At 43.4% G+C, this 26,776-nt stretch overlaps 1 protein-coding gene across 1 annotated transcript in view; it reads left to right on the top strand.

The window, feature by feature from the left end:
- The window catches only part of cntln (centlein, centrosomal protein), a 391,318-nt gene that overhangs the window by 16,492 nt on the left and 348,050 nt on the right, over positions 1–26,776 (top strand). The window contains exon 3 of the mRNA XM_041185504.1: positions 2,341–2,429. Coding sequence (XP_041041438.1) covers positions 2,341–2,429 — 89 coding nt within the window. The remainder of the gene's footprint in view (positions 1–2,340; positions 2,430–26,776) is intronic.

Consider the following 26,776-nt stretch of genomic DNA (forward strand, 5'->3'; position numbering starts at 1 on the left):
GAATCCAACCAGCGGAGAGTTTCCCCCTGATTCCCATTGACTCCAGTTTTGCTAGGGCTCTTTGATGCCACACTCGGTCAAATGCAGCCTTGATGTCAAGGGCAGTCACTCTCACCTCACCTCAGGCGTTCAGCTCTTTTGTCCATGTTTGAACCAAGGCTGTATTGAAGTCAGGAGCTGAGTGGCCCTGGCGGAACCCAAACTCGGCGTCAGTGAGCAGGTTATTGCTAAGCAAGTGCCGCTTGATAGCACTGTTGGTTACCCCTTTCATTACTTTACTGATGACAGCGTAGACTGATGGGCGATAATTTGCCAGGTTGGATGTCCTGCATTTTGTGTAAAAGTCATACCTGGGCAATTTTCCACGTAGCTGGGTAGATGCCAGTGTTGTTGCTGTACTGGAACAGCTTAACTAGGGGTGCGGCAAGTTCTGGAACACAAATCTTCAGTACTATTGCTGGAATATTGTCAGGGCCCATAGCCTTTGCAGTATCCAGTGCCTTCAGCTGTTTCTTTATCACATGGAGTGAATGTTTGTGGATGTGGTGCCAATCAAGCAGGCTGCTTTATCCTGCCCTTTTACAAGCAGACAGGATGGACTTTGAATGCCATGCATAACATGGGGTCACCATTCTCCATTTGCATCTTTTCTTTTTCTAAACATTGCATACTATTATTTTTGGAGGAAAGATGCAGATTTTATGATTTGCACAATCTGGTTCCATTTTTTCTGTATTCCAATCACTGAATGAAAGTCTGTATATCTTATTACTTTGCCTCTAGTGGGGTCACTGCTCACATTACGTCGCCTTTAATACTTGTATCAAAGCATATGTACTTTGACCCAGAGATTCTTGGCATTTTAAAACACATACCACATGGAGAATGGTTCCAATTTGTAATGCTTGATGAGATGACCTGTATGCTCATTCAGGTGTCATTTCTTCTAAGTTGTAAGGTCATTCCCATAGATGTCTTCTAAATTTTATGTTCAATTATTTCCCATGCAGCATTCTTCCCTTCTTTATGCCATATAGTTCGTTCAATGAAGATATGCACATTCTAAACATTCCTTTATTATACTCTGGAATTCTGAGCTAACATTATCCACAGTACAACCTCTGTAATTCAATAACTTTGTTCTTAGGATCTTGATGCAATAGTCAAAAATTTGTTACATGTTAGTGGTCTATAACTACCCTTAGAGTTAGGGTATTGGAAAAAAAATGTAAAAAAAAACCTGACCTATATTTTCACTTGTGGCATCATGTGGAAGACACTCTCCCTCTGCTAATCTCTGCTCCAATGATTTAGATGGATATTTATTAATATCTTCCAAATACATGTTTTCTTTCTCAAAGTAGTTTAAATTATTAGTTGCCATGAAGTAATTGAGCCATAAATATTCTTTTTGTAAAATGGTACACATAATTCACCTTGACTGAATGCTGCCATCCATTACTATCATGGCTGAACTTTAAATCAATTCCATTTCCCCCATACTTCTTGGTTCTGCTAGTGCCCAAGAATCTGTCGATGTCAACCTGAATATACTCAACATCTGGAGCCCTTTGGGGTAGGGAACTCCAACATTTCAAAAATCCTCTGAGTGAGGAAATTTGTCCTCATCTCAGTCCTAAATGGCCAATCCTTTTATCCTGAGACAATGAATCCTAGTTCTGGACTTCCCGGCCAGGGAAAACAGCCTCTCAGCATTTACTTTGTCAAGCCCTCTCAGAATCTTGTTAGTTTCAATGTGATCAAAGCTTCAGAGAATATAGGCCCATTTTACTTGATCTCTCCTCATGGGACAGCCCTCTCATTCGAGGAATCAATTGAATGAACCTTCATTGCATTCCCTCGAAGGCAAGTACATTTTTTCCTTTTCATTCCTCCACAGACACTGACTAACCTGCTATGTGTTTGCAGCATACTCTGTTTTTGTATTTAATTTTAACTAGGATTGTGCTGCCGAATGGCTGAGGTTTGATTCCCTTTTACCAGCAGACAGAAGGCAGTTTGAATGCAGTGCATAACACGGGGCTACCTCTCAACCATCTCCTAGGTTTTCTATGAATGACCGAGCAGTTCAAATACAATGCTGCCCATGTATTACCTCTTCAGCTATGCAGGAGTCATATTGGCATTGACTGGTCCCTCCATTTTCACCCTTTCCCAGCCCTTTGATTTTAATCTATGCCAGTCACTGGACAGATTGAGATCAGGAACTCATCATGTGACACACGACTTAATTGAGCCCCCTTGAAATTGCATTGTTTTTTTTTAAGAATATTTTTGTAAATGCTTCTGACAATACTAATCCTTACAATTTCTGTGCAGGCTGACAAAGAATTTGTGTGGTCATTGTGGAAGCGTCTACAGGTAGCAAACCCTGATCTCACGCAGGCCATCAGCTTGGTTCTGGAGAGGTGAGCGAAGTTTAGTTTTGCTGCTGAAGTTTAAGAAGCACATCGTGTGAAGTGTTAATCAAAATTCTTGGATTTTATCCTTTTCTTTACATGCTTTATATGCTATGTGAGTATAGCATGTCTCCTCCCCCCTCACTTCCAGCAACAAATGCGAGGAGCTTGTGGATTCCTTTGTTACTACGATTGACTGATTCTGCCACTTCTCTCCCTTTCTCCAGCCCACCAGGTCTAACTTCCTATAATGCTCCCCCCGGCACTAGCCTGAACTCATCATATCTTTGTCTAGTTTTTCTCCTGTCCCCCCTCATGCCCCCTCAGAGCCCATCTTGTCCAACTTCCTGCTCTCTTGACCATATTTCCACTAAATTGTTGATCCGCCAACTTCTCTTCCTGGTTCCCATGTAGCTGGTATAGATAATGGTTCTTGTTCCTCAGATTCTTTCCCCATCTCCTTCAAATCTGTCATCATCGCTCCTCTCAAAAAAAACAATCCTTGGCCTCTCCACCTCTAACCTACCTTTTCTCTCCCAATTCTTTGAATGTGTTCTTGCCTCACAAATTAATACTATATTTCTGGAACTCCATGTTTGAATTCTTTTAATCACTGAAAAAAAAAGACATGCTATTGAAGCTCTCTGTTTTGTACACATCTGGACAGCTTGCAAGGTAAACCAACAGTAAAGGGAACAGCAATTTATACTACATGAGAAGAGAGTGCTGATTGGTTGGCCAGTGGACTCTGATTGGTAGTGTACACTGAAAACCAATTAAAGATTATCAGTTGGGTTTGCAGTGTGGCTCACTTACATGTGTTAGAAGCCATAAATATTCATGCACAGAGCCCTGTCCTTTGCAGATAAAAGGAAAATGTCCACACATTTCCTTTCCCAAGTAAACAAAAGCTTGGGTTTCAGCAATTTCCTGGTTCATTCCCCATAGCAATGCCTTAATCAGGTCGACCTGCTGGTTCCAATTTGAACAAAAGCTTGGCAGTTAACTGTTTTGTATTGCATTCTCCATGGCAACACCTGAACCAATCAGGGTCTACTTTCCAACCAATCAGCATTCTCTTCTCATGCAGTATAAATTGTTGTTCCCTTTACTGTTGGTTTACCTTGCAAGCTGCACTGATGAGTGCAAGACAAAAAGCTTTGTTCTTTTAAAATCTACCTTTTTTGACCAGCTGCCCTAATATCTGGCTCAGTGCTGTATTTTGTTTTGTAATTCTCCTGTGAAGTGCCTTGGTCATTTTGTTATGTTAAAGGTTGCTATGTCAATACAAGTTGTTATTTGTAAAACCATTTTTGTAAACTAAATTTTTTGTTGAAAAGTAAATAGAATTTTGTTCCTTGACTGCATTTTTTTCCTGATGGTTCCTTCAGAAGAGGAAAGATAGATGTGTTTGGGATATGATTCCGTAGATATTGGCCAACCTTGAGCAACTATTCTTTGACTGAGCTATGATACTGGATGTTGGCAGAGTATTTGCCTGAAAAAGGCATTATAGCTATAACATGTTTGTCTGATATCTGTTCATGTGCAATTTTGACCTGTGGTCACTAATATAGCAGTCAATATTTGCTGATTCAGCCAGCTATTAGAGGCAGGTGTAAACAAGGATGGTCCATTACAACTGTTGTCTTATGCCATCTGTTGCAATCTTTGTAAAGACTGATAAGTTTTAAAAAAGAGATGAATTTCCCAGCGACTGACAGAAAGAACTGAAGGACAAGGTTTCATGTTTTAGGACTTACTGTAACAAACCAAATCAACGTAGGTCAAATACTAATTAACAGGCAACTAATGCATCAAACTAAAGAAAAGGTACTTTCACATTAACTAACTAATGCAGCCAAAATATGTCTTAAAAAACACTTTTGTGCAATGCCTGGCAAATATGTAACATTACAGGAACAGTCCCACAGTCACTCCCAGCTCTCCAGCAGGTTCATTCTCCTCCCCACGCAGGTCGAAACTTGCAGCATCCTTTGACAATCATTCCACTTAGCCCGAGTTTTTCCAGATACGATTACCACCAGCACGGCACACTTTGGCGACTCACTGTTCCTTTAATCTTCAAGAGCACTGTGTTCTCTTTCTCTTGGACAGAAACCAATCTCTCACCAGCATCCTGCCTGGTTGTTTTTCTGAGAGATACTGTGCAAAGGTGTTAAAACTGCCACCCCACTCTCATTGAGTTTCTGTTTGACTTTCTCTCCTCATGGCAAGTGGATCACATGGCATTTCTCAAAACTGAGGTGTTTATTATGAATTCGCTGCCCCCCCCTTTTTAAAACATAACGGTTCTATAAAGCTCAGTGTTCATGACACATTCACCAGCTTGGTTCAGTGGAGCTCCCAAGTTTGAAGCCATGAGGTCATGGCTTCAAGTTCAACTCCACGATTTGAACACAGTTTCTTCTGGCTCGTGTGGTCCTGAGTGGGGTGTTCCATATTTGGAAGTCCATCTTTTAGACAGGATATTAAATTGAGGCCACACCTGTCCGTTCAGGTAGAAATAAAATCTGATGACACTACAGTGATGCTTGTATAAATGGATGCTTCCAAAAAAAGCATGCTTACTGAGAGACCCAAATAACTTGCATGGTAGATTATACAGGAGGCACTCTGAAACTCTGGACACTCTCAAAATATCAGCATTGGACAGCTTTCAGTGCACTGAGCCATTTTACAACTTAAAAACATTAAAAACAGCTTATTGCAAAGCACCTGTATCTGCAGCTTGCACAGTCAGGATCACTGGTGGTTCCCCTTGACACTCACTTCCACTCCGCCACCGAATTCTCGTGAGACTGGGCCATGCCGGTCAGTGTGCAGTGGCAGTTGGGTTTTCTGAAAGGTCAACTTCTGTGGAATGGGGAGCCCTTTACCCAGCATGCACAGCAGCAGAGAAACCGTTGTATCACTGAGATTGAATTTTGGAGAGCTGTCAACTCCACCACTAGGGGACTAGATGAATAAAAACGCATATTCACTTAAGTTACGAGACAGCTTTAAGTGGTCTGGAGGGGCAGGAAGGCTGCAAGTAACAATGCCTGTAAGAAAACTCCACTGAGGAGCTTTAATGGTAAATTTACAAAAATTATGATGAAAAATTAAATCAGCTTGAAATGCTTTAGACTGTTAAAGGCAGCATTTTTATAGGGGAGGAGAATGATAAGCATGACTGAAGCAACATGGATCTGATAAAAGGGGATGAGTGGGTTATGAAATCTTCTATGTTAACTCAAATAACAAATTACTTCATTAACATGGAAAGAAGGGTCAAAAAATTGACAGTAGTGGTTGGATCAGGGAATGGCAGCTGAACAGCCTCTTCTGTTGAGCGATTGACGACCAAAGGAAGTGCAGCTGGCCCACGAAGTGGGATTTGTTTGGTACTCTGTGAGGCTGTCGCCGAGCAGATCTTTGATTTTCAAATTTGTTCAGTGGTGCTGTCAAGTCTTCCTCCACTTCTACATACCATATAAAAGTATCACATCTTGAGGATTATGTGTGTATGCAAATCATTGTATAACACACAAAGCTGTCATTATAATTAACATCTCCAACGTACGGGAAGCAGTTCTGTGGGTTCCACCCCACCACCCCCTCCCTAATAGCTTGTGTATGTACGTGTATGCTGAAGGCGAGGCTGTACTATTGAAAAAGCACTACTGCGGGCATGCAGCACGGTTGGAGGTGCCATAATGCACAGACTACCACCACATGTGGATATTAAAGGAACCTTGGCACTATTTCGAAGAAAATCAGGGATCAATATTTATCCCACAATCACCACCACTCTTTTTTAAAAAAACCATTATCTAGTCATTATCAAATTGTTTTTAGTGGGGAACTTGCTGCGCACAAGTTAGCTGCTGCCTTTCCTACATTACAATCGTGACCACACTTCAAAGGTACTTAACATCAAAGATGCTATATAAATGCATGTCTGTCTTTCTCTAGGCTGACTGCCCTGTAATTAATGAATATATTCACCTCTCCTCCTTCGAGCAGAGGTTCGAATCCCCTTATCCTCTGGCACTGCGCCCATACCTAAGGAGGATTAAAAGCTTGTTACCAGAACTTAATCTATTTCTACCCTTACTTCCCTCAGCAACCTAGGATTCATCCCATCCGAGCCGGGTGACTTGATTACTTTGAACACTGCCAACCTTTTTAAAGTGCCTCCTCTTCATCTATTTTATCCTATTCTCTCTCCTCCTCCTTTACTGTGGCAAGGTCAGCATTCTCTTCTGCAATGAGAACAGATGGAAAGAACTCATTTAGTACCTCCGCCCATGCCCCCTGCCTTCTTTTTGCATCCTAATTGGTCCCTTCATTCCATTGACTAACCTTTCACTCTTTATAGGTTAGGCCATTCAATTAAAATGCTGAGCTATCTGTACTATTTCACATGTTGCTCTGGGCAATTGATGTTTATATGAGACCTGGAGGAAGATGTTTGAGTTAATTTAATTAAACAGCCAATGCATCCTAAGAAAGTATTTGTAAATTATGGTTGTGATGTAAAATGGGCAATATCTAGTCAGTTGCACATTACGCACTCCAACCACTTGATCTTTCCATTGACATCAATGCTGTCATGGAAACTGAGCTCAAGGCTCTAGCTGATATCTCCAAGGAGCAGCATACAGATGGGAAAGGGATTGGGGGCCAAGGACGGATCATTGAATTTCCTGAGGTGATTGTCTGCGGGCGGGAAGAAAAGTCATTGATGGGGATCCTTTGGCAATGACTGGATAGATAAGACTGGGAGCAAGTGAGACAGTTAAGTTGGACTGCCCTAAGTTGTGGGAGGTGATGGCGTAGTGGTATTGTCACTGGTCCAGAGACCCAGGATAATGTTCTGGGGACCTGGGTTTGAATCCCATCACAGCCGATGGTGGAATTTGAATTCAATAATTCTGGAGTTAAAAGCCTAATGATGACCATTGTCGATTGTTGTAAAAACCCATCTGGTTCACTGATGTCCTTTAGGGAAGGAAATCTGTCGTTCTTACCTGGTTTGGCCTACATGTAACTCCAGACCCACAGCAATGTGGCCTAGTAAGCCAGTCAGTTGTAACAAACTGCTACAAAGTCACAAAAAAGGAATGAAACCGGATGGACCACCTGGCATCAACCTAGGCACCGGAAATGACAATGGAAATCTCAGCCCTGTCGACCTTACTAAGTTCACCTTACAAACTTCTGGAGGCTAGTGCCAAAATTGGGAGAGCTGTCTCACAGACTAGTCAAGCAACAGCCTGACATAGCCATCCTCACAGGATTGTACCTTACAGATAATGTCCCAGACACTACCATCACCATCCCTGGGTATGTCCTCCCAGTGGCGGTGCACTAGTATACAGTCAGGAGGGAGTTGCCCTGGGAACCTTCAACATCAATTCCTGATCCCATGAAGTCTCATGACATCAGGTCAAAAATGGACAAGGAAACCTCTTGTTGATTACCACGTACCGCCTTCCCTCAGCTGATGAATCAGTTCACCACCACCATGTTGAACACTACTTGGAGGAAGCACTAAGGCTGGCAAGGGTGCAGAATGTACTCTGGGTGGGGGACTTCAATGTCTACCACCGAGTGGCTCGGTAGCACCACTACTGACCGAGCTGGCCGAGTCCTAGACTGGGTCTGTGGCAGGTGGTGAGGGAACCAACAAGAGGGAAAAACATCCTCACCAATCTACCTGCATCTGCACATTACAGTATCAGTAGGAGTAGCACAGTCATGCTAAATAGGATAGATTTTGACCAGATCTATCAACTCAAGACTGGGCATCCATGAGGTGCTATGGGCTAGCAGCAGCAGCAGAATTGTACTCGAACACAATTTGTAACCTTGTGGCCCTGCATATCCCCCACTCTACCATTACCATCAAGCCAGAGGATCAACCCTGGTTCAATGAAGAGTGCAGGAGGGCATGCCAGGAGCAGCACCAGGCATACCTAAAAGTGAGTTGTCAACCTAGTGAAACTATAACACAGGACTACTTACGTGCCAAACAGCATAAGCAGCAAGTTAAATGCAGGGTTAAGCAATCCTACAACCAACGGATCAGATCTAAGTTCTGCAGTCGTGCCACATCCCGTCGTGAATGGTGGTGGACAACTAAACTGGAGGAGGCGGTCCCCAGGATCACAGATGCCAGTCTTCAGCCAATTTGATTCACTCCATGTGATATCAAGAAATGGCTGAAGGCACTGGATACTGCAAAGGCTTTGGGCCCTGACAATATTCTGGCAATAGTTCTGAAGACATGTGCTCCAGTACTTGTTGTGCCCTTAGCCAAGCTGTTCCAGTACAGCTACAACACTGGCATCTACCCGGCTATGTGGAAAATTGCCCAGGTATGTCCTGTACACAAAAAGCAGAACAAATCAGTATTTTGCTTTTATTATTATGTTTAACAAGGTGATTGTTAATGGAGCAAGAAGCCATAGGATCCTAGGGCAGTGTTGGTAGAGAAGAATGAAGCTCAATAGAACTTAACATGGTTCAGCCAGATTTGGCAGTAGATGATCAAGTCTTTGTGCCAATTTGCTTTAGTCTTTGTCTGGAATAGCATGAGTTGCTTGAAGCTGGGTAAAGGTGTCAGAAAGGTGAGGGAATGACCAAGTAGTGACTTGGTAACAAGGGTCACACTACCATTGCAGCAGTTGGTGGGTAAGTATGCTCAGGTGGAACTGTTGGCCTCCAGCATTTTGCCCTGTTTTGTATATGTTTTTGTAATTCGTGTGATATGTGTAAAACATTGAAGTAAGTGATCTATTGACAATGAGAAATGCTACATTGCTTAATTTTTTCTATTGAAGTGACTAATATGTTTGCAATTAAAGTAGAAGTCATATAAAGGGCAATTGCAGTACAATGTTACTCATTTACAGGGAAAATGCATAGCCAATGGTCCTGCACTCTGTTGAATATAGTGTAGCAATTTGATCACTGTTTGTTTTCACAACTTGACTGAATGTTATATCATCTACCCATATTAATTTTGAGTTGCTTAATTTAAATATCTAGATAATATAATTTAAACTGATTAAATTGTAATAATAGACCTGCTTATGTAGTATTCAGTAGTTGAGCTAATTAATGTACTTGAGATCCAGTCTTTTTTGGATCTACTTACGTATCCTCATTTCCTTGTTATTATGATGGGCGGCATTCATTATTAGCCTGGTGTCGGAGAACCCAGACTATTTATGCATGAGATTTTGGCACCCCTGCCAAAAGCACAATTTTAGTAGGCGAAATCCCATGTAAAACATACAAGGCATTGGCCTGAAATTTGCACCAGTAACAATGGTGCATCTAGCAGCACTCACCATAATTATGGATTAAATTGGACAGCAACTTTCACTATCACCACATCACAGTTAAATGCAGTTATCAAGAAGTTGCTTGCCATTCAACTGAAAGTGAATTTCAACGTCATACTAAGTTTTATTTATTGCCAAATAGCCTCTCTGGCCAGGAAAATTTACTTTTAAAAGTGTGAAGTCCAGTTCTTAAGATTGTAATTTATTGTTGGGAGATTAAAAAAAACAATTAATTGTTCATTTCTGTTCCTTTTCTTATTCTTTCTTATGATCTTGCATAATCCTGTCTGTCTTTTCCTCACCATTTTGCTTTCTGTATATCATTTTACATTGAATTAAATATTCCAGTTCTTCCTGATTTAGACACTGCAAGGAAAAACTTACTGTAATTGAATATGGAAGCCTGGGTGCGGTTGTGGGGAGGGTGGTGAAATCCTAGAAAGATGTCAGTGTATTGGGAAGCTGATTCTAACCAATGGTTTCCCCATTGAACTGCAGCATGTTAGGTTGCGTGTGCACAATCCATTCAGGGGAGGCAGGGTATTAATTTTAAGATGTGAATCACTTAATTACAGCAATTTGAACTTCAGGTCCATGAGTTCCACAGGCTTCCAGGAACTCAGCAAGGAGAGCAACCGACACGTTAGGGAGGAGGAAGACATAGGAATGTAGGACTCAGGAGCAGGAGTAGGCTATTTGGCCCTTTAAACAGTCCCTCCATTTGATAAGATCTTGGCTGATCTGATTGTTATCTCAACTCCACTTTCTTTCTGCCCCCCATAACCCTAGATTCCCCTGCTTACAAAAATCTCAGTCTTGAATAAGTTCAATGACTCAGCCTCCACTGCTTTCTTTGGAAGAGAATTCCACAGACTAACTACTATAATGACATAGCTGATGGTAAGAGCTGAGTTGTTCAAATCCCAGAGGGAAATTTGATGCAACTTTCATAATCCATTTTTGCAATTTGTAATTTTGAGATGCAGACTTTGAATTCAATAGGAATAAGACCAGCGAGTCTCGTGGCTTTTATATAGAACTAAATTAAACATTTATTAATTTAACAACAAATTAACACATGCACATGGCTACAAATTACTACTATAAAAACTTTTTAACAAATCTCCTAACTAATCACCTCCAGGTAAATCTCCACTAAGGCAACAGTAACCCATAGACTTTAAATAGACACCAGGCAAAGCACATTTGACCTTACAAATTCCAAATGAGGTTCCTTTGCAAGTTGGTTGCAGGTGTACAGGCTGGTTAGGTCTTGAGTGCCTCTACCTTACACACACAAGCTCCTTTCTTTATATACCTAGCTTTCCCTTTGAATGTAAATTTTCCATTCGAGCACTAGGTCTTTGAACTTCAGCCCTTTTAACAATAAAGCCCCTTTCATAGCACCAATTTTGTTAGTAAACTGAAAAAATAAACACATTGTTTGGCTTCTTCTAGCTAGGTGCAAGATTTTACTTGCAGTCTTGAATGGTTTATTCAACAAATGCAAATGAACACTTTATCTTACTGTTCTCCTTACTATTCATCTTATTAACATCTGAAAAGTATTATACATCAAAGCACCCAGACTAGCTGGCTTTAATCCAATTAAGATACACAGACACACACCTAGACACAGACCCCCCACTAGAATTCTATTTTAAAAAATAATTTCTAATGACATTGTACACATTAATGCCTCTTCACATCCCCCATCTTATCCAAAAATGAACTGTCAAAATTTAAAAAGATGGCTTCATTTTTAATAAACCATCTTACACTATCTCTTATACTTATCACACTATTACATTACCAGAATGCATGAATCACAAAAAGCTAACATACAAATTCAGCAGGTAATAGGGAAGGCAAATGGAATGATGGCCTTTATTTCAAAGGGAATGGAGTATAAAAATAGGGAAGTCTTGCTAAAACTATGCAAGGCACTAGTTAGACCACACCTAGAATACTGTGAACAGTTTTGGTCCCCTTATCTAGGGAAAGATATACTGGCATTGGAGGCAGTCCAGAGAAGGTTCACTAGGTTGATCCAGGTATGGAGGGATTTTCTTATGAGGAGAGGTTGAGTAGGTTTGGGCCTGTACTCATTGGAGTTTAGAAGACCGAAAGGCGACCTTATTGAAACATATAAGATTCTTCGGGACCTTGACAGGGTAGATGCTGAGAGGTTGCTTCTCCTTGTGGGAGAGTCTAGGACCAGAGGGCATAATTTCAGAGTAAGGGGGCACTTATAAGATGGAGATGAGGAGGAATTCCTTCTCTTAGAGGTAGTGAATCTGCGGAATTCTTTACTGCTGGGCTGTAAAGGCTGGATTGTTAAGTTTGTTCAAGGCTAAGATAGGCAGATTTTTAGTCAGTAAGGGAATCAAGGGTTATGGAGAAAAGGCAGGAAAGTGAAGTCGAGGATTATCAGATCAGCTATGATCTCATTGAATGGCAGAGCAGACTTAATGAGCCAAATGGCCTACTTCTCGTCTGCGTCTTATGGCTAGGATAAGGTTCTTCCACATGTTGGAATATCAGTGTCAGGTGGTGGCAGATTTTTCAGCCTGCTGGACCGCCACCTTCTACTAAGTGGACCTAGTGGTTATACTTTACTGGCCAAATGACCATCACCCTCAACTTTTTTTTTGCCTCTGGATCCTTCCAGGGCTCTCCTGGAGATGATTGCAGGATTTCAGAGTTGGTGGCCTGCAAATGCACAAGATGGGTGACTAATGGCATGTTCATCAGGGCAGACAATTATGTTAAGTTTGCCAGCGATGCCAGTTGGAATGTGGGCACTTGGATTTCCAGTTCTGGGTGACTTCCCACAGGTGCAGGGAGGCAATGACTGCATCTGGCAATTCAGGAAACCTTGGATCAACCAGGAGTGGTCAATACCTTAAGGGCTTCCACTCTATCACTATTCAGCTGGTCTGTAGCCATAAGGAGATGTTATGCAAGATTCCCGGGCAACTGCCATGTGTTTTTGTCAAAAGGCAGTCCACCCTTCCTGATTTCTTCACACCTGGAAGCAACATTACACACTGGCTGCTTGGAACGTGGCTGGTGACTGCCTTCAGAAATCCAAGCAACGAGGCAGAGAAGCGATACATTGCTGTATGACCAACAGATTTTTCATGGAACAAGCCATTGGCATAATGAAGAACAACTTCAGGTGCCTGACAGATTTGGGGATACCAGCCAGGTTCTCCAGAATGGTCCACTCTGGCAATGCCACTAACGTAAAACAACCAAGCCTCACTTTCACATATCCGCCCTTGCTCAGTGTCAGTTCATATCTTCCCATTTACATCACGTAACAAAACAGGTCACTTGCCAGCCAGCCAGCAAACAAGAATGACATATTTGTGAAAGTGGTGGAGAATAATGTTTGAGGTTCACAATCAAACACAAACTTAATATTCTAACAATGTGTAACACACACAGACGTGTGCTCATGGGTAACTATTCTTTATTCTTCCTCTTTCTAGCACTTCTACATGATGCAGCCCGTGTGAACATATGAACATAAGAAATAGGAGCAGGAGTAGGCCATTCAGTCCTTCGAGCCCACTCCACCATTCAGTGAGACGCTGGCTGATCTTCTGCTTCAACATCAGAAGTTTCAGCAGAGGAGAGGCAGGCTGCTCAGTTGCCTGCCCTGACTGCTCAGATGCACTTGGCCAACCTTGTCAAGGTATTACAGCCTGTGAGGACCCTGCCAAAGTTTGCTGCACTTGAAATCATATGCCAATGTAGTGGCTAGATTAATAAGCCACTGACAGTTGCCCTGCATTGACCTCTGGGCTGTTAATTGTATATCAAATGGGTACTAATTGTGTTCATAGAATAGTTACAATGTAGAAGGAGGTCTGTTCAGTCCTTGCAGGTTCTCAGCAAGAGCAATTAAGCCACTTACACTCCCGTGCGCTTACCCATCACCTTGCAGGCTTGGCCTGAATAGCCAAGTGGTTATGCTACTGGGTTTGCAACCCCAAGATCAAGAGATCAAATCTCACAATGGCAAACTATGAAACAATGTAATTTCATCTGAAACAGATGGAAATGGGTTTGTACTCAAAAGAGTTACATCATTTTATGTTCTTGGTTTTACAGCTGACCTGAATTAGGGGCTGTGCCTGATTTATCCCAATTTTGTTGATTTGGTTTTCATTTAAAAGATTATCAAGAGTTCAAATCTCACAATGGCAAACTATGAAACAATGTAACTTCATCTGAATAGGAACAGATGGAAACGTGTTTGTACTCGAAAGAGTTACCCATCACCTTGCAGCTTGTGCTCAAGGCTGAAAGTGGTTTTTTTTTGTTGGAAAAGTAAGATATGCATTGCATGTATCTGTAAATAAAAACTTGTAAGTGAATAAATGTTAGGCTGTGGTGTTCTGTCCTTTATCATCTGGCTATCGTGAGTTTTGATTTCCATTGCGCTACAGGTTCTCTTGCTCCCGGTGCATCCTGTACTTAAAAGCCAGCCCTGTGTGTCTCAGTAAGGATTCTTCAGTCTGGTTGAGACTTGTTGTTCCTTGCCCTGTTCGCAGATCCTCTGTAGAGGGCACCTACAGTATTAGATTCCTGATGACTATGTTGCCATCTGTGTCTATAAGTTGCAAAGTCTGGATTTACCAGCTGCAAGTATACTGAATGATGAGCTTCATCGCTGTCTGTGCCTGTATTTTATGCTGATTGTCATCCTTCTATCTGTGAAAGATGATGGGAATGCAGCCTCAGAACTTTGGAAGGATCAGATGAGATCAACTTTTGATTCTTTTGATGGCTGAACAAGCTGATTCTGGAAAGGCTATCTCTGCTACATGTGCCGCCAATGAAGTTGTACTTGCCGGTGGTGCGGCACGGTCTCAGCTGGCGCCTTGTTTGCAGGTCTGGTGTCTGCTTTGGAGCTTCTGAAACCACATCAGGGTGGCGAATTTCTGTGCACAGTTGGTTGCCACCATTTGCATCATTTATCAGCTAAAGTTTCCAACTTGTCATATTGATGTTGAGGGCTGTCATGTCTCTTTTGATAGTATCCTTGAATCTGAGCTTTAGGCACCCTGCTGGCTTCTTGGCATAGGCTACCTCCCCGTATAGCATATCCTTGGGGATGCAGCCATCCTCCGTCCTCTTTTGCTTGATTAGCACTAGCATGCTTGGCATGTTTGCCCTAGAAAGGACTGCTTCATGGATGACTTTGTCTTTCCATGTGATACCGAGGATGCGTTGTAGACACCGGAGGTGGAAGTTATTGAGTCTTTTTCTTCGGACAGTGATTTTATGCTACAGCAATACAAAATGAAATGATAGAAGCTTGGCCTGCAGTATTAATTGGATGTTTGGATCTTCAGATTTGCTTGAATTGCAAAATAGCCTGAATAATTTTAACTGAAATGGACTAATAATACTTTAATAAGCATAATACTCAATTTTTAAGGAATTAATTTAAACTCAAGATGACGTTTGTAGTCTGAGTGCCAACATTCTAGTTTTTATTTGTATGTATTTAAATAGAAACCCCAGATCAACTGTTCTTGTCAATGAAATTGAGCTTTTCTTCAGATTGTTTTTGCTGCTCAGCAAAATCTTTTCTCACAATAAACAATTATTCGAAAGCAAAATACTGCAGATGCTGGAAATCTGAAATAAAAACAAAATGCTGGAAATACTCAACTCGCATGGCAGCATCTATGAAGAGAGAAACTGTTAATGTTTCAGGCCAATGACTTTTCATCAGAACTGCAGGAAGTTTGAGATTTAACAGCTTTTAAGAAAATGCAGAGGCTGGGAAAGAGAAGGAAGGACCAAAGGGAAGAGCTGGTGTTGGGTGGAAAGCAGGAAAGATTAAATTGAAAAAGGAATGATGATACAAGACAAAAGTGGGTGATAATGGAACAGTAAAGAAAAGAAAGATAGAGCCAGAGAAGGTATAAATGATAACAGCAGAACCATTATCAACACTTGCCTGCAAAAAGGAATGTAAAGCATGTAACATTGGTAAACTTAACTTGGGAGAGAAAAAATACTAATGCTGCCAAGAAGTGTGCTTTTAAAATGTTGTTCTCTGGATGTGGGTGAAGTTGACAAGGATTCTGTATTGCCCATCTCTAGTTGTGCAGGAGGTGGTGATGTGACCTTTTCTGACCGCTGGGGTGATGGTGTTAGGTGTACCTCCTGTTAGCATAAAATTAAACAAGGTTTTATTTGTGGTTATGGTTAAAACTTACTATATGGACCCAGAGTCCACCTCTGAAGAGCATTACTAGGATGGTAGTGAGCCAGGAGTCTCGGCATTGGGTTGGAGGAGGACCGAGTGAAGATGATGAAAGCTCTTGACTACCTTAAAATTATATTCTAAATTCCATATTTAGTATAGTTGTATTTGAACATGAATATCTAATTGAATGTGGCTGCCACAGGAAATGGTTGAGGCAAATAGTATAGATACATTTAAGGGGAGTTGAGATAAGTATATGATGGAGAAGGTGATAGAGGGTTATGCTGATTGAGTTATATGAGGAAAGATTGAATGAGGCTTGTTGGGAATATAAATATCAGCATGAATTGCTTGGGCCGAATGGCCTGTTTATGTACTGGTTATTCTATGTAGTTACTCCACCGCTGAGAATAGTTTAATGGTGATGTCATGCAACTGTGGCCCTGTAGTCTAACTTCATAAGTAGGATATTTGATCAAGGTCATATTTGTTTTTTTTTAATCTGCAACTTGTAAAAATGTAAAAAGTTGTAAAAATCTTGATGTGATTTGAATAGTTGTAATGGTCCAAACATGCAGTGATTTTGAACCAAGTAATGGTAATATTGGATCTTTCCTGTAATTTTTGCTTGAACAAATATGGGTGCAAGGAACATTTTTGTTATGCAGAGTAACTAAATATGGCAGCAGATTCTAAATCCTCCGAAGGAAGTTGAATCACTTAAGAAACGATCGATGAAACTCTCCAACCTACAAGTTTTGAAAAATGGAAGAAGGCAGATTCTGCCCCATCCCATCTGCACCAGAAGCTTCAGTGAGGAAACCCTGGGCCACGTCCCTGAGACCTGCTTTAACAGAGCTTGAAACCACTGACACAACAAAAACAGAAACAGAAATACCTGGAAAAACTCAGCAGGTCTGGCAGCATCGGCGGAGGAGAGCACAGTTGACATTTCGAGTCGTCATGACCCTTCAAAAGAACTGAAGTAGCCTCCCATGATCTCGTCAAGATGATTTAAATGACTCTGACCCTCGGAACCCTGCTGGGACCTAGGGCACGTTCTGTCACTGGATGAAATTCTTGCACCATGTTGTGGCTGGGCAAAAAAAGTGCCCTTTCCGTACTGCCGCTCATCTAATCTTGATCATCCGACTTAATTAAGATTTTGGCTTGTTTCGCCTTATCCATTATATTTCAGAAATATGTTTATTGCTAAGTAATCTTCCTGCGTTGTAGCAGTCAATGAAAACTAATTTTTTGATTTAATTTCTGTTTTTCGATTTTAGCTTACTGAGAGATGCTGAAACAGGGAATATGAAGAGATTCTCTTGCAATTTTATTGCATGATTATATTTGCATTTATTAATGGAAGATTTTCATATTTATCCCTTCAAATAAATTAAGCAGCTCCATAAGCTCCATGTTCATCAAAATTACTTGGCATGTGCAAATGTGCGTTTTTGTCTGAAACTACCTTTTAAGCATGGAATCCCCATAATTTGTACTTTAGCTGGTTTTGTATTTCCTTCATTATCAGTTTCAGTTATTTTACTGTTTCTCCTGAAGGCAACAACTCAGACTGAAGTAAAATTCTTGGGTCTTGCAGCTCTTTGGATCAAATGAACATTCTTACTGTTCGAGCTCAGAGACTCTCAGCAGGCTGGCTTAATCATACAAGGTGCATTTTCCAATAAGTAGGAAACAAAGTGGAAACTTTGGCTTCTATTCTAGCCCAGGGACATAAACCAACTATAACTCCCCTTGCTGCTCTAGTAATTTCTGTTAGAGATAATACTTGGCAGAAGAAACCCTATTTAAATAAAAAATGGAATGAAAGAAAGTGAAACTACCTTTTGGCCACCCATTTTCCATCCAGCTGAAAAACAGGAGCCATCTGACTCTCAAAACACATTGTCCCCGCGACTTGCTAAACATTTTGCCCCTTTCCCAACTCATAGAATCACTTTGTCCCCAGCCGATTGGCACAATTCCTGTTCTATTTAAAGCCTGACCATTTTAAATTGGGTGCGCTTTGTCAATCACCTGGTTCTATCCTTCCGTATAAAACTGGAAGGGCTCGACTTTATTGCAGGATATAGATCCATCCTTTATCTGTAAATTTACCAGGTGTGAAAGCTAGACAATTTAATTGCACTTGTCAAATCATTAATACCTTTGCAATGTGTAGATATGTTGTGAACAGCTGCAGATCAGGTGACAAGTAAACTTTGTGTCTTAGAATGTGACGTATTGTCTGCACTTTTTATGAGCTTGGGTTCCTCAGTCAAGATCTGACTGTTGGACACCATGAGTTAACTTGGGAATTATACCACCTATATGCCAACATTGTATTAGGAAGTTTTAAGTCGGTTGTTTTCTTGAAAACTCTTGCAGATTAAAACAACTAGGTAAATCTATTTAAATATCTTGCTTGTGAATAAGTCTGACCTTAGTTTCAGTTAGAATTCTCTGACAATGTGGTGTTTACAGCATCTTTGGGTGGATGGAAGAGCATGGTGAGCATCCCATATGATACATCATCATTGAAGGGTAATTTTTAAAAATTCTTTCACAGGATATGGGTGTCACTGGCTGTGCTAGCATTTTTATTGCCCATCCCTACTTGTCCTTAAGAAGGTGGTGGTGGTTTCTTGAATGGCTGCAGTTGATGTGGTGCAGGTACATCCACAGTTCTGTTCAGGAGGAAGTTCCAGGAATTTGACCCACCAACAGTGAAGGAACGGCGATATATTTCCAAGTCAGGATGGGTGGCTTGGAGGGGAACTTCCAGGCGGTATGGTACCCATATGTCTGCTGCCTTGCCCTAGGCTCAAAAAAAATTTGTTACTCCTCAACTTGATAACCAAATAATGCATGTTTTGGTCTACAGAACACTTGATTTACTATGCAAATTCCCTTTTTGCTGTAACAATATACTCTGGAGTGATTGAATATGGATGATGTGACAATCCCACATGATTTACAACATTATCGCAATCAAACAGTTATGTTACATCTGTAGTAGTTTTCACAAATTAAAATCATTACCCAGGTCTAATGTGTGGCCTTAGCTACTGGAAGAAGCTTTTGAAAGAAACTTTAAAACATGATGTGATACAGATATTAAAGGGTTTTTTCAGTGGTCACTTGAAAGGGAAGGAGAAAAGATAGTGGAACATTGAACTTTGTTTAATAAATTATTATTGTAGGGTAGTTTTGGTACCTAGTATTTTTTGTGCATACAGTCATTCTGGAAAGTACTATATGTGTTTGACAGTTAGAATACTTACTTGACAGTATGTCAGTTTACTTTTGGAACTTATTGTCACAAATGGTTATCCTATTTGGATTTTGATTTGTATTCATGGAGGTTGGATATATTTGTTTCTAACTGCTTAAATATTAACCCTTCCCAAATTAACAATTTTGCATGGTGATTTATTAAATTCTGAGAATCCATTCTAAGGGATATACTGCCTCACTGACAGCAGCTATTAAATCACCAAAAAGTCAGCATGAATTTTTAAAAAATGTACATCAGAAAAAGTGTAAATCCTATGAATGTGTTGTGTTGTAAAGCTTTAGAATTAATCATACAAATTAGAAACCTTATGTGACTGTTGGCAGCCTGGCTGTATCGCTTGGGGAAATTGTGTAATGGCTGTTTTTGGCCATTTTGAATGGAACAGTCGCCATATTTTCTTTATTGCAAGGTTGTGTGTGGTGTAAAAAGTAATGACTACAGCTAGGAAACATCTGTTTGACAAACAGCATGTGCACTATACCAATACATTCCTGGCACCACCTGTGGGCCCTTAATAGTGAAACTGTTCATTCCGATTTATACAGAGCACTTCATTTCAATGTTATTTTTCACAAGGAGTAAATACTTGCTTCTGATGTTTGAAATTAAATATAGTTCCATGGAGCTTTGTGGTATGGATTTCCCATGTGGATTTCCCCATGCAATCAGTTTTTAAATAAAAAGGAATTGTCCCTTTATCTTCATTCCTAAACAGAGTGAGTTGCCAATCTGAAATTAGTCATCTTGAAAAGTGCAGAAATGGAAGGAAAGCGCTTCCCATGAGTGAGCAAGGAAATCTTGAAGTTTTGAATCAACATAAGTTGTTCTTTTGGACTTCCTTGTAGACGTTCCTAGAGCACCGGCAGTTTCAGTGGTCTACAAATTTCAGAAGTGTATTGGAAGTTCGCCAAGACTACAGACTCCACATACTTAAATACCCTCTGTATAACAGTAGCAGTGTAATGCTGTATTTAGACTGGAGAACCACTTCCTGAAGCAGTGTCTAATACTGACTGCTACTTCTCTCTACATTAGAGGCTGTGCCATTTATGTTGCAGGCAGCTCCTACAACAACTGAATCAATGTTAGAACAACTGCACTCATATGTGCGTGGTTGTTTTAGGGCCACAAATGGAGACTATTTTGGTGGCAGGCATCTAGGTTAGTTCCATGCTTTCTTCATGCAATCAAAGCACTCGGGAGTGTTTCGGCCACTGTGGCCATCAGATGGTATGCTTCTAGCTGCCTCAGTCTCTGGCATTTATGTTAGCACCTAAAGTTGTTCAGTTATTGGAAGCAAGAATGTAAACCATCTCCAAAAACAAATTCCTGCTGATGCTGGAAATCTGAAATAAAAATAAAAAATACTAAAAATGCTCAGCAGGCCAGGCAGCATTTGAGGAGAGAGAAAGTTAATATTTCAGGTTGATAATCCTTTGCCGGAGCAGCAACTTTGAACTAGTTGTCGGCTAACATAAAAACACCAAGGGAGTACATAGTACTGAGTTACTTATTAATAGGTGTTACACTGTCCAGCTTTTCTTTGTGCTTGTAGAACACCATACGGTTTAAATTTGCATTTGTGTTCTGGTGTAGTCAAAGGTATAGTTAAAGTGTAATATGTTAGTGCTGTTTTAAAAGGAATTCTATAGGTTGGTTGCATTAATTATAGCATGAGTATGGCCTTGTGTTATTCTCTTACAAGAGTTGGATCAAAGGCAAATCAAAAAGTAATACATAGTGAGAGAATTAGGTGGTGCAGTGACAGACTCTGGCTTTTACTTGAGACCTACGTTCAAACCCAACCAGGATTGATGGGATGATAGTCTCTGCAGGCCGTGTGTCCTGTGTTTAGGCAATCTCAATCTGTTCCCAATACAATGCTAAATTGGCAAACTTCTTAAAGTAGCCTGTAAGATGGGGAAAAGTGTGGGAAATGAGGAAATATTAACCTGAACGAGAAAGGGACACCCTTCTGCTGTGCCCGACTTAATGTTCTACCTGTTTGAGAAGCACTGAATGCTGATAGTGTGAGTCTGAAATGGAAACTTATTCAGCATTGATATTCTGTTATAAAAACTGCAAATACTGGAAATTTCTATCAGTCCAGTCAGCATCTGCAAAGAGAGAAGACAGGTTACAATTTTTCAGATGTGACCCCTTCAGAACTGAAGAAGTGTATACACAGAATCATCTTAACACCTGTTGGGCTGAATTTTGCGTTTGACGGGTGGGCGGGCTTGACCAAATCGGCAGCGGGTGGACAGCCGATCCCGGCCGCCGAAACGGGCCGCATTGCCATTTTGCATGAGTAGGCCAACTAAGGCCCGCCCAGCGCGTTTGCGACTCCTGTGTACAATGGGAACATCCAATCGGCGACGGGCGTGTTCAGACCGTTGATTCCAATGGGGAACTGACAGTCTGTATAAAGAACGGCTAGGCAGCCTCTTTTAGGCTGTTCACCATGGCCAGTCACCGGGCTCCAGAGGAGGTCAGGGGGCAGAGGAGGAGGAGGGGGGTAGGCTGCAGGATAGGCCAGCGGTGGCGGGGGGTGGAGGGGGGCCGGCACTGTGCCCCTCAGTTCTCAGATGCCTGCCTTGCTGTCCTCCAAGAGGTGTCCAACCATCGGGATGTCTTGTTTCTGGAGGATGGGAGGAGGAGGGCCCCCCATGTGACCAGGCAGGCGTGGCAGGAGGTGGCTGTTAGCTCTCAAGACGCTGTGCGGTGCACAGGAACACAGTGCTGCAAACGATTCAATGATTTTCTGCGCTCTGGAAGGGTGAGTACCATGTCAGCCTTGGCCATTTGACCCAGCAGGTAGCCTTAGCCTTTGAGGCCCCCACCTCGCACGTCTTAGTGTTGTTATTGCATTGGGAATTTGGCGCACGCTGGGTGGACCAACAGATAGTGACCATGCTTACACCACGCCTTAGTGGTTGAGGAGAAGATGGGTTCTCCCTGCAGCATATGTTGGTGTTTGTCGCATTTGAGTAACCTGGGGGCAACCTGCAGGGGAGGCAGCTAGACACATACTCAGAACTCCAACACATGTCTTATTGATGGTGATGAGATGATGGAAGCGGAGCTTCAAGGTGTCGTGGCCGAGAGCCACACCTAGTTGTGCCTCCTTGCTATGGGCGCTAAAACCCGTGTGTTATTCAAAGTGATGGACGCCGAATGTGTCCAAGGTGTCCGTTGGAGGAGGGGGTTAAGAGCAGCCATACTATCTTCTGGGGACTGATCACCAGTAGTGTGGACAGGAGCCGCTGGAGGCGTCAAATGGGCCACTGTGGTTGAGGTGTAGCGTGCACGTGCAGAGCACATGAGTGATCAGCTCCAATAAATCTTCTTCTCTGTTCTGCAGGCAAAAACTGAGAGCAATTTGAGGGAGCGTCTGCAGACTGGTGGTGGGCACGCTATGCTGCAGCACCTCACTATGTATGAGGAGCAGGCCATGGAGCTGGGGAAGAGGCAGGCGGCCAGGTCAGCAGGTGTCGGCGAGGCTGGGGTGCAGCGGCCAGGTATTTGAGGGCCACAGTCCCATCCACTCTGTTTCCCCATCATCCAAGCACTGATGGTTGGTACAATCGTTAATGCAGCAACACTGCTCGTTCACAGACTGATACAGTCAGACGTGTAGGTCATACGCAAAGGTCCCTCGGCCCCTTGAGGATGCGCGTCTCTAGCACCTTCCAAAGTCGCCTTATCCCATTTCTGACCACTATCCCCATGGCCTAACATGCCAAGGCATCACAACTGCACATCCAAAGACTTATTGCATCTTAGGAGGGTTTGTACCTCCACCACCATTTCAGCCAGTGCGTCCCACATTACTCTGTCCAAAAGATCCTCAGAACCTCACCTGTCAACCTCATGGCACTCAACTTAAATAAATGCCACCATATTAGTCATTCCTGCGCCAAGGGGAAATGTTGCCTTGTGTCCACCCATTCTATGCCCCTCATAACGGTATGAAGGTCAATTATGTGACCTGTCAATCTCCATGGCAAATGTCGCAAGTATTTATGATGTTTCCTCATCACTCCAACTCTCCAGGCCAGCATGCATCCAGGTCAGGAACCTCTGCACTCTCTCCACTCCAGTGCCATCCCTCCCATGAAGCACAGGTCGCCACTGAACGCAGAAGCCTCGACAGCGTTTTCTGCACTTGCAACATGACCTCCCCTTTCCTACATTCTGTTCCTCGGTTAATGAAGGCAAGTCTGGCTTTGACCTTGTTAAACACCTTATGTTCCTGTTCTGCTATTTAATGGGTCTGCCCAGCAAGGTCCCTGTAATCGTCATGACATCCCACGGTCCTACCATTACTCGTGTATTCCCATACCTTGCTTGTCTTGCCCAAGTGCTTAACCACACACTTATCCACATAACATTCCAAGTGGCATTCCTTAGGCCATCTGACCAGCCTGTCTGTATGCGCGTGTAATGTTTGGGCCTCCTCTTGACTATTTACCACCCCACCAATGTCCGTCTCCTTAGGTTCTTGAAGGCTGAGTGACTTATGAGGCTGGAGGGGAAAGGGATGAAAGGTGTTACTGACTGAACGCTAACTGATGCACTGTCCTTGTTGTTAATTTCAGCATCACCACCGCATCAGCACCATCAGCACCAACTTGTCCAGAGCCCCCCTCCACACCTGAAGGTCATCACTTGCGACTTGCGGCACATCATTTCCGCAAGCCAGGCACCAGTGTAGTGACAAACGCTTCGGTGGGGAGTATAACATCGGCTAGAGTCCCGGGGTACAGTGGAGAGGGCACTTCACAATCGCTGGTGGAGATGGCACAGACAGAGAGTGCCGATGGCACCAGCAGCCGGAGGACTGCAGGGGACCAGGCACATGCTGAGTCCGGCAGTGATGATGTGCCTCTGGAGATGTCAGCCATGCAGCAGCTGCGGGACAAGCGGCAGGGTGCACGGGAGCATCTGGCAGGGTTGCATGAGGGTGTGCTTCAATTGGTCTCTGTGGTGGAGGCGTCCAGGCAGAGTGTCAGTGAAGGCATGAACTTCACGACAGAGCTTCAGGCTTCCAGCACTGAGAGATTGGCGACTCTCATGGAGAGGGGCTTCGATTGGATTGAGACTCATCTGACTGGGTTATGCTCTGAGCTGCAAGCACTCACAGTGCTAATGGCCACAGGTGGTCATTCCCAATGTGGGAGATGTTCTGGACACCAAGTGCCGCCGCTTGGTGCCCATCCATCTGCAGTGAGCAGAGAGGTCCAATGTGACCTCACGTCGGTGCAGCAGCTGCCTGTCATCACTGCGAGCTCCTCTTAGGGCGCTCCGGATGAGGGCAGCAGCTCCTTCCCTCCTCTGCCAGTCACCGTTGCATCCGTTGAGGCTGCGACAACTGGGGAGGTGCCAGTTCTGGAACTGGCTACTCCCTCCCAGGCGGGGCCAGCACAGGCTCCACGGGCAGAGTACGGCCGCAAAGGTCATCTAGGCCAACAGGACAGCAGAGTCAGCAGGCTGTCTCACAAGCCACTCCAAGCGATGGGGCAGCACCTAGATGTAGCACCCGCAAACGTTAGGCACTCCATGGGTTTGTCACTGGTGATTTTGTGTTGGCCCTAGATTAGGGACTATATCATTATGTATGTCTGAGTGACGTCTGTGCTTTATTTTGGTGGGAATAAAGTCCACTTTTCTGACCATGGCCGAGGGTGTTTCCTTTGTGCTGCATTTGTATGTTGCTCATGAGTGTTTGAGTAGACATTGATGCTTCTGTACTCAGCCCTTAGGTGCTACATCTTCCACCTCATCAGATGCAACTAAGTGTCACATGTAGAAGCGCCAGGCAATGCTGGTCCTGCTGATCCATGTGTGTGGAGCTAGCTGAAGGTTCATTGGATTAAAGTCTCCCGGGTGTCCCTGCCGCAGATGTGTAGTAGCGAGTCGGCGTGCTGCCCTTCATCATTGCCCTGTGCTTCCTCATCCTCTGAGCCGCTGCTGGATTCATCATGTGCAGCCTCATCCAGGGCGTCAAGGTCTTCATCATCAATTGCATCCCCCTTTCTAGCGTAAGATTGTGCAGAGCACAGCAGACTACCACTATCACAGAGACGCGATCTGGAGCGGTCCAGGCAACGGAAGCGCATCTTGAGAAGATCAATGGTTCTCTCCACCACAGCCCTTGTGGTGCCGTGGCTCCTATTGTACCGCTGCTCAGCTTCCGTTCTTAGATGGCGGAGAGGCATCATGAGCCACCTTCTAAGGAGATAGCCCTTGTCACCCAGCAGCCATCCATCCAGCCGAGCCGGAGCACTGAAGAGCATCGGCACCTGGGAATGTCTGAGGATGTAGGCGTCGTGGGAGCTGCCTGGGTACCTTGCACAAACTTGCAGAATCTGCATCCTGTGATCACACACTATCTGCACGTTCATGGATCAGAAGCTCTTTCTGTTGACGAAGGCACCGGGCTCACCTGCTGGTGCCTTGATGGCCACATGTGTACAGTATATTGCACCCTGGACGCGGGGGAAGCCAGCAATGGCCGCGAAGCCTCTGGCTCGCTATGTCTGACTTGCCTGGTTGCAGCGGAAGTGGATGAAGGTCAATGCCCATCTGAACAGAGTCTGTAGCCTGCTTGACACAAGTACGTACAGCTGATTGTGGGACACTGCAAAGTTTATCCACCAAGCCCTGGAAGGAGCCAGGGGCATAGAAGTGGAGGGCAACTGTGACCTTCAGAGCTGGTGACATGGGGTGTCCACCCACACAGGGGAGATCTCAGGGCCAATCATCTGACAGATATAGTTGACTGTCTCCCTTGACAGATGGAGCCTCCTTCAGCACTGCACCTGTCATATTGAGGTAGTTGCTTCGCTGCCTGTATACCTTGGCAGCAGGATAGTGGCGTCTTCTGCGGCCCCTTCCACCTTGGACAACCTCTTGGCCCTGCGCCCCTTGTGCCTGCGCCTGGCCTCCCAAAGGTGGCTCCCCTGACGGCTGATTGTCCACTCTTGGCCTCCTCCTTATTCCATCCCTCCCTTCCTCCTCAGAGGACCTGCCTCCAGTGGAGATGTCAGAACCCATACCCAGGCTAAATGGAGGGCTCTGGAAAGCTGCAGGCCTGATAAAGATTACTGTCTGCAGACTGGTGAGCTGAAGCCTCAAAGTGTAGAGAAAGCTATTGGAAATCTACCTGATCTGCTAACAATCACACAGACAAGTTTAAAACACTTTCTGCATTAAATACTTCAGAAAAAACATGAACAACCCCTCTGAGCCCACACATCCTGCCCGTGGATGAGGTTTGTTAAAAAATCAGTTTCCCGCATGCCTGTTGGGCTGTGCGCCGAGCCGAAGATCATACGGGCTCCTCAAGATTGGTTTCAATTGCCGAGTTAAGGGCCTTAACAAGGCCTTTAATTAATGGCGGGCGCGCGTTGCACTTCATAGCACCCGCCCACCTAAATATCGTGATGCCGCACGC

This window comes from Carcharodon carcharias, chromosome 4, assembly GCF_017639515.1.
Source record: "Carcharodon carcharias isolate sCarCar2 chromosome 4, sCarCar2.pri, whole genome shotgun sequence".
Taxonomy (NCBI): domain Eukaryota; kingdom Metazoa; phylum Chordata; class Chondrichthyes; order Lamniformes; family Lamnidae; genus Carcharodon; species Carcharodon carcharias.